Source organism: Entelurus aequoreus, linkage group LG12 (genome assembly GCF_033978785.1).
Source record: "Entelurus aequoreus isolate RoL-2023_Sb linkage group LG12, RoL_Eaeq_v1.1, whole genome shotgun sequence".
Classification (NCBI taxonomy): domain Eukaryota; kingdom Metazoa; phylum Chordata; class Actinopteri; order Syngnathiformes; family Syngnathidae; genus Entelurus; species Entelurus aequoreus.
This window is the reverse complement of record NC_084742.1, coordinates 51,535,575-51,551,866: the sequence shown is the minus strand read 5'-3', so window position 1 is coordinate 51,551,866 and position 16,292 is coordinate 51,535,575. Positions and strand designations below refer to the sequence as shown.

At 42.4% G+C, this 16,292-nt stretch overlaps 1 protein-coding gene across 2 annotated transcripts in view; it reads right to left on the bottom strand.

Moving 5' to 3' along the window:
* The window catches only part of zcchc4 (zinc finger, CCHC domain containing 4), a 92,631-nt gene that overhangs the window by 57,472 nt on the left and 18,867 nt on the right, over positions 1-16,292 (bottom strand). For both annotated transcript variants that reach the window (XM_062067047.1, XM_062067046.1), the window contains exon 4: positions 2,086-2,358. In XM_062067047.1, the coding sequence (XP_061923031.1) occupies positions 2,086-2,358 (273 nt within the window). The remainder of the gene's footprint in view (positions 1-2,085; positions 2,359-16,292) is intronic.

Below are 16,292 nucleotides of genomic sequence, written 5' to 3'. Positions count from 1 at the left end.
TGAAAATAATATTACCACAGAGTTGAGAAGGAGCAAAGATCTTCAATATTTGTATGTGAAAATCACAAATAAATCTTCTGGGGGAGGATGACCCCCCTACAGGTGTTTGGTTTACAAACTTTCAGCCCCACCTAAATCAAAATTCACCAGCCGCCACAGATTATGATGCATTCTCATTTTAGGCAAAATATAAGACAATACCTTCTTAAGAGTATAATTGTAACCAGGAATAAGTCTTCAAGTAACAATATTCAAATACTAACATTGTTGGGTAAAACAGCATTTGGTTTTATTCTGAATGTAGTGAAACAAATTGGTGGTTTTAGCTGATATAAAGACTTTCAGGTGTTTATATATGTTTAAGTATTTGGCAGACGCTTTTATCCAAAGCGACATACATAAAAAATACATACATAACAATCACTGTAAACATAATCATTTAAGGGAAGAATGTAATACAAAATATCAATACAAAGTGTCAAGACAGAATAAACTCTCTGCTGCTGCAGCAACAGAGATACGGTCTATAGGTCCCGAAGATATATAGATATCTAATGTATTCATACATTGTTTATGTAGGATATACGCATGTATATATAACCTAATCATATTGTTTCTTCAATTTAAAAATAGCTTACCGTTTTTTCCCCCTTCTCTGGGATTATATTCCCAGTTTTGATCTCGGACGTCTGGTCACTTATAGCGTATAAGAATATTATATTACTGTTAAGCAAACTATGAATAACAAAAATTGCCAAAACATGTGTCCGTTATCATAGCTACACGTATGACAAAAAACCGCGTGAAAATCAGTGGTATTCAGTGAGGTAAAATGAATTAAATGCGCTGACAGTTCATTGCTCCTGACAAATGAATTGCACTGAGTGGAGCGGATCACCACTCCAAGATGGCGGCCCCGCGTCTCGTCCGCGCCAGTAGGCAGTAGCACTCGATGCTGCGTACCCTTAAAACATGTCTATGGTTATAACGTTAGCAGTGAGTTTACAGCCTCACTGATTTAACTACACAGCAAATAAAAGTCATGTTACTTAGCCAATAAACGTTATCTTACATTCAAAACTTACCCTTCTTTGTGCAACTTCAAATGTCGAACAAAGTTGGAAGTTGTTGCGTCTCCGTCTGTAATATTCGAACTGCGTGATTTGCATACGGCAATTCGTTTTTTGTTGACCAAGTCGTAGTTTTTATACCCGAACGAAACCAACTTTGGCATAATTGTTTCTCACTGCCGCATTGTTTGACAACTCTTGTTTGGTGGTTGTCCTGCAATTTGATTGGATGAATGCTGTGTGATGAAAACAACGTATAACTAATTTGATTGGCTGTTGTACTGACAGCACACACGCTGACAAGCAGCACACACGCTGATAGACAGACAGACACGTACAAAATGAAAGATACGGAGCGCTCCCAAATAACTTTTTAAGCTTTGGGTTTTGGGGAAAGTAGCAAGTCATGTCAAGTCAAAAGGCTCAAGTCCAAGTGAAGTCACAAGTCATTGATGTTAAAGTCTAAGTCGAGTTGCAAGTCTCTTTACATTTTGTCAAGTCGAGTCTAAAGTCATCAAATTCATGACTCGAGTCTGACTCGAGTCCAAGTCATGTGACTCGAGTCCACACCTCTGCTAGACTGGCCTGCCTGTAGTCCAGACCTCCCATTGGAAATGTGTGGCGCATTATGAAGCCTAAAATACCACAACTTAAGCTGTACATCAAGCAAGAATGGGAAAGAATTCCACCTGAAAAGCTTCAAAAATTGGTCTCCTCAGTTCCCAAATGTTTACTGAGTGTTGTTAAAAAGGAAAGGCCATGTAACACAGTGGTAAAAATGCCCCTGTGCCAACTTTTTTGCAACATGTTGCTGCCATTAAATGTTAAGTCAATGATTATTTGCAAAAAAAAATTACTTTTCTCAGTTCGAACATTAAAAAATATCTTGTCTTTGCAGTCTATTCAATTGAATATATTGAAAATGATTTGCAAATTATTGTATTCTGTTTTTGTATACGAATTACACAACGTGCCAAATTCACTGGTTTTGGGTTTTGTACCTCATAGGGCTCACCTTGGAGTGCCCACACAAAGCACCTTGTGGAATCCCATACCAACCAGGGTTTCCAGCAAGAAGCGGGAGGTGCGCTCTGTGAAGAGATACTGGGCGTTGCTCTTCTTGTCAACGAGAGGGCGTAGAAGCATGCTAGGCCTCCGCAGCTCAGAGGCAGAGACAGACAAGCAAGAGTGGCAGGCATGTGCAGAGTGCTCCTGAGGGAGGAGGAGTGTCTGACAATCCCCACAGAACTTCTTTTGGTCCATCGGGAGGGATATAAACTGTCTGAACCTGCAAGATGGGTAAACATGAATATTAGGAGTGTACCAATTCGATACTAATATGGGTCTGATAGCAGCAAAAAACAAGTATACGATTATAACGGCTTGCATCTGAAATCTCCGATACAAGCGGTTCATGTACTTATGCAAATGAACAGCAGCATCGTCACAAGCATAAGTCCATTCTAAAAGGGTTAATGTTTTCCATAGTAACCAGTAACCATTATTCTTTGAGTAATTTCCCTTGATCAAGCCGTTTCTAACATTCCATACTACAAATTCATAAAAGTAAATATGACTTTTGCTGATATCATATCGAAACAATATCGGTATGGGCCAATATTCATATTGTATCGTAATGCAGTGTTGGCGCTAGGAACTTTCAAAATGGGGTCCCAGGGACCCCATCAAGTCATAAAAATGGGGTCCCACAGTAGATTTTTGAGGTCCCACTTTTTTGTAACCGTTTTGAAAACAAATGATAAATGTATGCATTATCCTGTTATATCTCACATTCTATATTGTTTTGGAAAAAGGTTACTTAATTCATTAAAAACATAATACAAAAGACAAAAAAATGTTATGCATATGTAAATGTATTCAGTTATAAACATTCATTACTTTCTTCTTTCCTTTATGGATCTAAACTTTACCGCTGCCGCCCCAAAATCAAAGTTCTCTGGCTGACGAGGACCACTGACACATCTCATCTCTGCATAGCTCACTAAAATACCCTTATGAGCATTATATATATCAAAATCAAGTACCGTATTTTCCGCACTATAAAGGCGCACCTAAAAACCTCCAATTTTCTCAAAAGCTGACAGTGCGCCTTATAATCCGGTGCGCCTTATATATGGACCAATATCGAGCCACAACAGGTCTCGCAACCACGGTAAGCACCCGCCGACTTCATTTTCCCCCATAGAAGAAAAAGCGCGCGGTGCATGCTGGGATATACACTACCGTTCAAAAGTTTGGGGTCACCCAAACACTTTTGTGGAATAGCCTTCATTTCTAAGAACAAGAATAGACTATCGAGTTTCAGATGAAAGTTCTCTTTTTCTGGCCATTTTGACCGTTTAATTGACCCCACAAATGTGATGCTCCAGAAACTCAATCTGCGCAAAGGAAGGTCAGTTTTGTAGCTTCTGTAACGAGCTAAACTGTTTTTAGATGTGTGAACATGATTGCACAAGGGTTTTCTAATCATCAATTAGCCTTCTGAGCCAATGAGCAAACACATTGTACCATTAGAACACTGGAGTGATAGTTGCTGGAAATGGGCCTCTATACACCTATGTAGGTATTGCACCAAAAACCAGACATTTGCAGCTAGAATAGTCATTTACCACATTAGCAATGTATAGAGTGTATTTCTTTAAAGTTATCTTCATTGAAAAGTACAGTGCTTTTCCTTCAAAAATAAGGACATTTCAATGTGACCCCAAACTTTTGAACGGTAGTGTATGACTGCGCAAGGCGTGCCGTTTCATTTCCATTTGTGTGTTTATGTAAAAACCCCAAACAGTGGATGGGAACAGTGGATGACAGAAGGCAAACACACGTTCACCAAGACAGGGAGACAGCGCCGGAGGACATACGCCACTATCTGCCAGTGGATGGTAAATGCCTGGGCTGATATATCAGTCTCAACTGTGGCCCGAGCTTTCAGGAAGGCAGGAATTGTCATTGAACTGCTAGACAACAGCAGCGACACTGACTCCATTAATGACGACTTCGACGAGCATGTTGGATGCCGTATTCGCCCAACTGTTTATTTCGGACACTGAAGAAGAAGAATTCGAGGGATTCGTGAATGAGGAATAACTTAATAAAGTGAGCTTTACACGTTTATTTTGTGTGTTGTGTTGTGTGACATTAACGTTTGAGCAACGTTGAGTTATTGATATTGTTATTGCTTTGCACTATTTCGAGTGTTACTATATTGTGATTGCACTAACGTTTGATTTACCGTAACAGTATCAGACTGTTTTTTACGTGTTTATTGAATCGAGGAAAAGTTCCCCTCCACTATGTGATATAAATGTTGCACTACATGTTATACCTTGCTGTTGTTAAAAGATAAACGAAATACCACGTCACTGACTTTACCTGTTTATTCATTTTGGGAGTGAACGGAGTTGTCAGAACGCTGGTTTGTAATCTATTAGTGTACAGCAGAGGTGGGACCAAGTCATTGCTTTGCAAGTCACAAGTACTGTAAGTCTCAAGTCTTTGCCCTCAAGTCTCGAGTCAAGTCCCGAGTCAAGACAGGCAAGTCCCGAGTCAAGTCCAAAGTCAAAACTGGAAAGTCTCAAGTCAAGTCCCAAGTCCTGCATTTTGAGTTTCGAGTCCTTTCAAGTCCTTTTAACCACAGACTAATATATTTACACAGATTGTGTATGCTTTTAAACCGCTGTATTTATTTATTAAAACAAGTGCATTTGAAATTGCAGGGAAAAAAATAGTGCTGACATTGCACTTCTTAATAGCACTATTAACCAGTCTGTGGGGAGGCGGGGCCGCCGGACCGACGGCGCCCGCTCCTAGATGGCGGCGAGGAGGCGATGACGAGCGAGCGGCAAGGCGGAGCGCGCTGGGAACGACGCCGCTTACGTGAGAAAAAGGCAGCTGCTGAAAAGCACGCAAAAGACTTTATTTAAATAATAAAATACTTTATTTAAATAATAAAGTACTTTTCAGCAGCACGTCGCCGTCGTTCGCCGTCTGCTTTTCAGCAGCACATTGCCGTCGTTCACGTGGTAGCAGAGGATGGTTTCCTCCCGTCCGCCGCCTTTCTCCGTCTCTCTCTCTTGATGTTCACATCTCTCGCCCTCTTATACGGTCCGAGAGGGTGATTGCACTGTCCACAGCTGCGCGCTCCACGCACCTTATGCTGATTGCGGCGTCGCTCCCAGCGCGCCCCGCCCCGCCTTGCCGCTCGCTCGTCCACGCCGCCATCTTGGAGCGGGCGCCATCGGTCCGCCGGCCCTGCCTCCCCACACAGTCATTTTAAACATTTAACTCATTCCTTTAGAGAATAAACACATTTGAAAAAACAAGTGCAACTGTACTTATTAGGGCGGTATAGCTCGGTTGGTAGAGCGGCCGTGCCAGCAACTTGAGGGTTTCAGGTTCGATCCCCGCTTCCGCCATCCTAGTCACTGCCGTTGTGTCCTTGGGCAAGACACTTTACCCACCTGCTCCCAGTGTCACCCACACTGGTTTAAATGTAACTTAGATATTGGCTTTCACTATGTAAAGCGCTTTGAGTCACTAGAGAAAAGCGCTATATAAATATAATTCACAATTCACTTCACTTATTCGTACAAAAGTGTGAATGTACCCATTACCAGAGCTGTACACATTAATAAAGTTTGACTGACCTATCTGACTGTTTTGTTGACATTCCCTTTAGCGCAGCTCCATCTAATGGATGCATAACGTAACCCCAGTCTCTACTATAGCGTCTATTCCAGTAATTTTCAACCAGTGTGCCGCGGCACACTAGTGTGCCGTGAGAGATCGTCAGGTGTGCCGTGAGAAATTATTTAATATCTCCTAATTAACCATTGTCGGGTGTCCGTGCTATAATAAAGTGCGGCAGATAATGTAATACTCATCTATTTCAGTAGGTGGCAGCAGAGGGCGATAAATACCTGTAAAGACAATCGAGTTAGTGCTGCGCATCACGTGACAGTGACAGTTTGGGATCGCAGCAAGAGGAGGCGAGCAAGTGACAGTGATGGAGAAGTTTTTGAGAAGGGAAAATGCAAATGGCGAACAGGGTCCTGGACAAAATTCTGACCCAGATGAAGGCCCTAGTATGAGTGGTCTACAAAATAAAAAAAGACGGTGAGCTCGAGGCAATAAAGCAAAAGCTATCTTTCATTTGGATTGACTTTCACCGAGGATGCAACAGCACCGACTCCGCAGTGCTTGGTGTGTGGTGAGAAGCTATCCAATAGCGCCATGGTGCCAAGCAAGCTTAAACGCCATCTCCAAACAAAACACCCCGATGGACTATTTTGTACGCTTACGTACAAACAATGAGAAACAGGCAACTTTTCTGAGAAAAACCACAAAGGTAAACAAGAGAGCCCTCGAAGCTTGCTACCTTGTTGTTGAACGTGTAGCTAAATCAAAAAAGTCCCACACTGTGGCAGAAACATTAATACTGCGAGCTTGTAAAGCCATTGTAATAGTAGTGAGTATAAATACATTTAGAAAACTATATTATTAACTATATGTATTATATACTGTGTTAGAGTGTCATTTTGGTTGGTGGTGTGCCACAGGATTTTGTAAATGTAAAAAGTGTGCCGCGGCTTAAAAAAGGTTGAAAATCACTGGTCTATTCTATGCGCCTTATAATACGGTGCGCCTTATAATGCGGTGCGCCTTATATGTGAACAAAGTTTTAAAATAGGACATTCATTGAAGGTGCGCCTTATAATCCGGTACGCCTTATAGTGCGGAAAATACGGTACCTATTGTACTGTTTACTTGTTGAAATACCCTTTTAGAGCAAATATCTACCCAAACGACCACTTTGCTGCTGCCAAAAATTGATTTGATGGGTATTTCAACAAGTAAACAGTACAGTAGGTACTTGATTTTGATATTTGTAATGCCCATAAAGGTATTCTAGTAAAATATGCGGAGTTAAGATGTGACCGAGGAAGATCCAGAGGAAACCATCAAGTCCTTCATGGAACATCAGCTCAAGCTTCCAGCAGACACCATCAGGAACATCACCTTCCATCGCGTCCACCGGCTTGGAACCAAAAAGCCGGAGAACAGGAGGCCGAGACCCATCATAGCCAAATTCGAACACTTCAAGCAGAAGGAGCGAGTGAGGAACCAGGGTCGAGAGCTGAAAGGATCCAACTTCAGCATCAACGACCACTTTCCAAAGGAAATTCTCCACCGGCGACGCCATCTGTTTCCGCTTCGCAAGAAGTTTATCACCGAAGGATGCCGTGCAGTCATCGCGGTGGATAAACTTTTCATCAACGGCCAACTTTACCGTGATCCGGAAGCCACGCCGTGGCTGTATTATTAGCGTCTGAAACACGGTAAATGTTGTATTTTGTTTTTGTTATTTCATTATGCTTCAATCCCTCTCTTTTTTTTTTCCCCCCTCTTGCTCACAATACACCTGTGCGTCATCATAGCGCACACGTAAACACCATACGCTCTCTCTCTCTCTTTTGGTAAACCAACATGTTTACTGTTTTACTTTTTTGTTTTACTTTTTATGTTACTTATTTCACTACCTGTTTAATCCACCACTCTCTTCTTTTCTTTTTCTTTTATGTTTTGTTTTTCTCTTTCTATTTCTCCACCTGTTGTGTGTGTCCCCTTGTCGTCATCAGCATTTACACTCACAGCTAATACATGCACAACTATACACACTATACACACCTACATATATGCATGATAGGCTTACATTTAGATACAGACATGCATTATTTACACATAAAGTACACACATACATCCACACACTTAGTTACAGTCTAGTTTAGTATGTCCACTGTGCAGTTTGTCACTTGGAATGTGCGTGGAGTCGGGTCAAAGGAAAAAAATATAAAAATTCTTAATCATTTGAAGAGTATGCAAGCAGACATTGCTTTACTACAAGAGACTCACCTCTCAAAGTCTGATACCTCAAAACTGCATTCATCGCAATACCCACACACATACTTTGCTAGTTACAACTCCAAACAGAGAGGCGTAGTCATTCTCATTAGTAGAAAGGTCAACTTTACATTCCATAACTCCATTACTGACATAGAGGGAAGATACATCATTCTTAATATTTCTGTTGACGGGAGAAACTTATGTATCGCCAACATTTATGGTCCAAATGTTGATGACCCCTCCTTTTTTCACACTTTCTTCTCTTCACTTTCTCCTCACTCAAACCACTGCTTGATTCTAGGAGGGGACCTCAACTTAGTATTTAATCCAAATATAGATCGGTCCAGAGTGACTGGGAGTCACCGTGAGTCTCAATCAGTGGTAATACTTAAGCAATATATGAATTTTTCCCCAGTTCACCACTCATGCTCTCGCATTGATTACTTTTTAACTAGTAGCTCAATTTTATCTGATATCGCAAACATTCGCATTCATCCTATCATCATCAGTGACCATGCACCTGTCTCACTTTCCCTCACTAACAAAACTATAACTGCACCTATAAAACAATGTAGACTTAATACATCATTACTAAAGGACCCAGACTTCCTCAACTATTTTGAGAAAGAATGGACAGATTTTTTAGATTTTAATGATCAACCAGAAGTCACGGCGTGCATTCTCTGGGAGGCCGCAAAAGTAGTTATGCGAGGAAAAATAATTTCTTATTCATCATACAAGAAAAAAAAGGAACGTTTACTAGAGCAGGAACTTGAAAATGAAATAAAAATATTAGAAATAGCTTATGCGAACTCACAAAATGAACATACTCTGAACGAACTGAGAAAACTCAAATTAGATTTAAGAGAAATAATTGATAAGAAAAGTCAATTCCTGCTCCAGAGGTTACGCTTAGAAAAATTTGAACATGACAATAAACCAAGCAAATATTTGGCTAACCAACTAAAATTAAACAAAGAAAAAAACTCCACACCATCCATTAAGGATTCAGCTGGGAACATTACTCACGTTCCTGAGGAAATTAACTCCATATTTAGAGACTTTTACAGAAACTTGTATACACCCCAGATTGACCCATCTCTTTCAGACATTGAGACATTTCTCAATGGTATAGACTTACCTAAATTAAATACAAGGCAGGTATCAAATTTAGATCTTGCTATTTCTGTAGATGAACTTCACGAAGCTCTTCAACAGATGCCAAACAATAAAGCACCAGGGCCTGATGGGTTCCCTGTGGAGTTCTACAAAACATTCTGGTCACTGCTAGCTCCGATATTTACGAAAATGGCTTTAGAGATTAAAGAAAACTCATTCCTTCCTCCAAATATGAACTCTGCCACAATCAGTCTCTTGCTAAAACCTGATAAAGACCCAACACTTCCATCCAGTTACCGGCCAATCTCCCTGATTAATGCTGATCTTAAAATTATCTGCAAAGTATTAGCTCAAAGATTAGAAAAAGTCACTCCATATATAGTACATCCTGATCATCAAAGAGAGACAATCGTCCAACAATGTTCGCCATCTACTCAATGTGATAGACTATTCTGTTATTCATAATTTAAAAACAGCTGTTGTTTCATTAGATGCTGAAAAAGCATTTGATAGAGTGAATTGGAATTTTCTTTTAGCTACTCTACAGAAATTTGGATTTGGAGACTCATTTATAGAATGGATCAAGGTCCTATATAGTTTCCCTACAGCCTCGGTTAGAACGAATAGCCAAATCTCCCCAAGGTTTAATCTTATGAGGGGCACAAGGCAAGGGTGTCCACTTTCTCCGTCACTGTTTGCTATATTTATTGAACCTCTTCCAACCGCAATTCGACAGCATGCAAATATTAAAGGCATCCATACCGCAACCGTTCATCATAAAATAAGCCTTTATGCTGATGATGTATTACTTTTCTTACAAAATCCACATTCTTCTCTTCAAGATACAATCTCACTTATCAATAAGTTCTATTTCAGATTACTCAATCAAATGGTCCAAATCTACTGTGTTACCAATTAATTTTGACTTTCAGAGCACCTCATCGATTCCACTGCATAAAGGGAACATTAAATACCTGGGAATCAATATTTCCTCCACATTGTCAGATCTGAATCGCTTGAATTACTCCCCAATCTTAAAATTGATTGAGGATTATCTGGCGCGTTGGAAAGCACTGCCAATCTCGCTTATGGGAAGGGTTTCTACCGTGAAAATGATGGTCTTGCCTAGGGTTAATTATCTCTTTTCAATGATTCCAACCAAACCTTCTCAAATCTGGTTTAAATCACTAGACTCACACATCAATCAGTTTCTTTGGAAGAGTAAACCAGCACGAATCAGCCTTAAAACTTTACAAAAACCAAAAGAATACGGGGGTCTAGAACTCCCAAACTTTTCATATTACTTCCTTGCAAATAAACTACAATATATATTAAAATGGACCAATCCCACTTTATTAGATAGTTTATGGTTAGAGATTGAACAATCACTTAGCCAGGAGATCCCAATTTCTAACTTGCCCTTTATTAGCCAAATTCTCCGAAAACACAACTGCTTCAAAAGTATTAATATACGCACTACCTTAACAGCTTGGTGGGAGTTTTTGAAAATAACTGGATCCCCGCTCACTCCCTGTCAATTTACGCCTATTTGGAATAATCCTGGCTTTCTTTTAAACAAGAAGCCATTGAACTTTCCAACATGGTATGATAAAGGAGTCAGATGTCTTGGGGATATCATCAATGCAAACAGTTTTATCTCTTTTAAAAGTTTAATAACACAATATGCAATCAATCCTAATAAATTCCTAGAATATATACAAATCAAATCTGTAATTAGCGCAAGATTCAACAAAACAACATGGGAAAGTAATCCTACGACCGTTAAATTCTTCAAAACATCTGCCCCCAAAGCTTTATCCAAATTATATGCTCTCTTATCAAAAATAGATAACACAATAAGTATCCCAACTTCCAAATGGCATTCAGACGTATCCACAAGCCTTGACCCAGAATTCTGGAAACAAATATGCCTCAATACTTCTCGTTTGATTAAGAATCCGAATTTACGACTGATTCAGCTCAAAATACTTTACAGAATACATTACACCGGTCTAAGAATGTATAAAATGGGTTTAGCTGACTCTAACATTTGTGTACACTGCTCAGATAATAAGGTAGATAACTACTTACACTCAATGTGGTCCTGTGCTCCCGTGAGTAACTTTTGGCTTGGAGTGTGCGAGAACCTATCATTAGCGTTAGAGATTCCTATTCCCATCTCCCCCGCACTCTGCCTGTTGGGTGATCTCTCCGCAACTGACTTTGATATAAACAAAACATACCTCCTTATAAATGCAATAGGCATCGCCAAGAAAACTATTCCCATGAATTGGAAATCAAAAAATAATTTATGTATAAACCTTTACAAAAACATTTTATTAGATTATGTAGTTATGGAAAGAATGTCTGCTGAATCAAAACAACAACTGACAGAATTCAGATCTCTTTGGGCACCGCTAATTGATTTCCTGACCTGATTCCCATGGGGGCCGGGGCTGGGGCTCTGTCCCGGGGGTCTTGCTCCGTGGGTGGGGGGTCGTGGGTGCCGGGGGGGCCGTGTGCCGCGGGGTCGGGTGGGCCTGGGGTGTGTTCCCTGGTGCCGGCCTGGCGGGCCGATCCGTGAGTGGTCTGGGGGCTGGGGGTGGATGGGGGTGCCTGGGCGGGGGTTGGGGTGCGGGTGGAGCTGTTGGGGGCGGCCGCCTTGGGTTGGGTGGGGGGCTGCCCCTCTCGTGGGTGGTTGGGCGGGGGGTTGCGCCCGTGGGGCCGGGGCCTTGCCGCTGTCGGGCGGGGGTCGGCTCGTGCCCCTCTGGCTTCGGGTGTCCGTGGGCTTCCTCCTTCCCCTGGGGCACGGGGCGGGGTCTGCCCGGGGTCGCCCTACGCTGCGGCTGTGCGGGCCCGCCTGGTGCCGGGTTGGGGGGGCTGCTTGCCTCCCTTGTTGGGGTCCCGGCGGTGCTGCCCGACTGCCCTGCGGGGGTCTCCCTCCTGTGTTTTACTCCGCCCTTATTTATTTATTAATTTTATTTATATATATACTTTTTTTTTTTTTTTTAATTATCTATTTAATACATTTTATTTATTCTGTTAAATTATATAGGTGTGTATATAGGTGTGTGTGTATGTGTGTGTGTGTGTGTGTGTGTGTGTGTGTGTGTGTGTGTGTGTGTGTGTGTGTGTGTGTGTGTGTGTACGTTTGTATGTATGTATGGTGGAATCTGTGTGTATGTATGTAGGTACATGTGTGTGTGTCGCTGCCCCGGTGTGCATTGCTGATCGCGGCACCAGGCCTGCAGAGATGCCATGGCATGCCGGCTGTGGGCGCGGGGCTAGGGCCCTTATGGCTTTTTGCCGGATGGGGTGCCTGGTGGGTGGTGGGCGGGGGGGCCTGGACGTGCGGGAAAGGCTGCGGGGTTTGGTGGTGGTGGACACTGTTGGCAACTAGGCCTCATGTTTATTTTTATTTTATTTTATTTAAAGGGTTTATTTTATTTTATTTATTATTATTATTATTATTATTTTTATTTATTTTTTTATTTTATTTTTTTTATTTTTTATTTTTTGTTTTGTTTTGGTGTATGTATATGTGTGCATATGTATATGTATGTAGGTGTATATATGTGTGTGTGTGTGTGTGTACGTGTATATGTATATGCATGCATGTGTATATACATATATGTATGTATATGTGTATGTGTGTATGTATGTGTGTATGTATGTGTAGGTGTGTGTATGGGTGTGGATGTCCGGTGGATCGATTGGCCTGTATGTGGATGAGTTGGGGTAGGTGGGTTGGTGGCCTCTGTGGTAGCTGGGGGTGTGCGTTGTTGTGGTTTACGGGGTAGGTCGCTTTTTTTTTGTTTCGGTTTCGGCGGCCGCGGGTGTTTGTACTGCGGACGGGCGGTGGTGGTGATGGTTGCTGTGGTACTGCCGGCGGTTGGCGTCGCTGTGTTGGGTTGGAGTGGTTGGGGGACTGTGGCTGGTATCTGTGCGCTTGTGGGGTTGTGGGGGCTGGCTGGCGTTGGCTCTCATCTACTCATCCTACTTATAGCACACACAGTCACACAAATATAGGACTTTGGGGGATTGTCCTGCGGGGAGGCATGGCGGGGGGTTGAGGATGCCTCCTATGGGGCTCCAGTCCTCCTGTCTTGTCCCTGCTCGTCCATCCCTCAATCTTAGCTGCATATTAGACACTTAGGATTTGGAGGGCTCGGCTTGGTTGGGACCCACCAAGACCTTGATGTCCCCCAATTTTAATCGCATTATTAGTTCCCACAAGCATACATATCTCACTCACGCTACAGTACACGCATCAATAGGGACTGGAGGTCGGCTGTAATGGCTGACCTCCTAATTTTAACTACACAGTAGACACTCTGGGGGCCTTGTACACATGCATGTGGGGGGGTTGGGGTTCGGCACACCCCTCATTGCCTCGTCGGCCGGCGCGGATTCCGGGAACTGCGTTCTGGTGGCCTGCCAGGCTTTTATTATTTATTTTTTATATATATATATATATATATATATATATATATATATATATATATATATATATATATATATATATATATATATATATATATATATATATATATATATATATATATATATATATATATATATATATATGTGTGTGTGTGTATGTGTGTATGTATGTATGTATATATATATATATATATATATATATATATATATATATATATATATATATATATATATATATATAATATATATATATATATATTATACATTTTTTTTATTTTTTTTTAAATAATTTTTATTATTTACTTACTTTATTTTATTTAAAATTATTTGTATTTGTTATTTTTAATTTAATTTAATTTGTATTTCATTTTATTATTATTTTTTTTTCTTTTAAATTATTATTATTTTTGTTTAATCTTATTATTTATTTGTGTGTGGCGTCGCGCGGGTCTTGCTTCCTGTTGGGTGGGGTCCGTGCCTGTGTGGCCCGACCTTGCGCTGTGGGGTCTCTGTTGGCGACTTGATGTGGTGGCGGCGCGGCGCCCGTGTCTGGTCTGGATACTGTGTCTCGGTTGTTTGGGCGGTGGTGTGCTTGTGCGGGTTTGGGTTGGGGTGGTGGGGTCTTTTGGTGGGGGGGGGGGGGGGGTGTTGGTGTCTCTTGTTTGCGTGTTGGCGTCTGGGCTTGTTGACGGGCTGGCGCTGGCTGGTCTCTGTGATCCTGTTGGCGTGTGGTTGCCGGTCGCGTTTTTTTTTTTGATCGCTTTGATTTGATTGGGTGGTGCTGGCTGTCTGGGGGTGTTGTGGCTGCTGTTTCTGCTGCCGTTTGTTTGTGGTGTGGGCGCCCGTGGCTGCTGGGTCTGGTGCAGGGGGGTGGCTGATGTTGTGATTGGTGGCAGCGCGCGCGCGTGGTGGTTGTCGGGGCTGACAAACTGTATATGTATGTGTACGTGTACGTGTACGTGTACGTGTACGTGTACGTGTGTGTGTGTGTGTGTGTGTGTGTGTGTGTGTGTGTGTGTGTGTGTGTGTGTGTGTGTGTGTGTGTATGTATGTATGTATGTATGTATATATATATGTGTATGTGTATACATGTGTATGTGTGTGTATGTGTACATGTGTATGTTTATGTGTATCTATATATATATGTATGTATATTTCTGGGGGTAAGTTCTGGGCCTGCCTGTCGGGTGGGGGTCGGCGCCTCAGGCTACTGCATCCGGACTGCGTGTCTGGAGCTCCTGGGTCCCACCGTCCATCCCTTCCGGGTGCCCGTCTTGGTTGGGGCCTGCTGGGTCTGGTCCCTGCGTCTACTGTGGTAGCTTGGTGCTGCAGGGTATTCCGAGGTGCTGCGAGTCGGCCAGTTGTTGGGGTAGCGACCTTGTGTGTCAGCATGTCTGTGATCTTCTTTTAATTCTTTTTTTTTTTTTTTTTATAATAGATTTAATTATTTATTTATTCTTATTTTTTTATATATTTTATTAATAATATTATTATTATTATTATGTATTTATTTATTTATTCCCCCTACCTCAGGGGGGGACTCGGCGGGGCGGTTGCTGGTTGTTCCATCTCCATCGTTGGGGTCCCTGCGGGTGGGGTGGGTGGTTCCCGTGGCCCCGTGCGGGGTGGTCCTGTGGCGGCCGGCTTGGGTGGGGTGGCCGTGGGCTGGCCTCTCCGCGCTCTCCGGGGGTGAGGGGGGGGCTCGTGGGGGCCCGGTTGCCGGTGGGGCGGGGGGCGGTCTTCCCGTCCGGTTGCGGGGGGTCTCCGGGCCCCTCGGGCGGGGCGTCCCGCCTTTCTGTCCGTGTGGGGTGTGGTCTCTCACTGGCTTGGGGTCTGGCTGCCCCCTGCTTTTCTCGTGCCTTGTCCTCTGCCGGGTGCGTCTGTCTGCGGCCTGCTGCTGGCCCTTGTGGGCGGAGCGGTGGGCCAGGCTCTGGGGTTCCTGTCGCTGTCCGGCTTGGCTGCGTGGGGGCGGTGGCCCCTGGTTCCCTGGGCACCACACCTACTGTTTGTGGGATGGGCTCTCGGGGAGGCTGGGGCCGTACTCTGGCTCCCGCACACACTGGGAGTCAAATGTATTGTACATGCAAATTCACATATACTCACACACATACATACAGACATACATAGGTACCTACGCTCCCACATACATATACAAATAAATACAGTACATATTTACACACTCAAAGTTCGTACATCCACACGCACATTCATTATACAAACATACTGTATACACATACTGTACATATACATTCACTGTAAAAACATACATATACACATACTGTACATATACACTCACTGTACAAACACACATACACATACTACACATACATTCACTGTACAAACACACACATACATATACTGTACATATACATTAACTGTACAAACACACATATACACATACTGTACATATACATTCACTGTTCAAACACACATACTGTATACACATACTGTACATATACATTCGCTGTACACACATATACACATACTGTACATATACATTCACTGTACAAGCACACATATACACATACTGTACATATACATTCACTGTAAAAACATACATATACACATACTGTACATATACACTCACTGTAGAAACACACATACACATACTACACATAGACATTCACTGTACAAACACACACATACATATACTGTACATATACATTTACTGTACAAACACACATATACACATACTGTACATATACATTCACTGTACAAGCACACATACACATACTG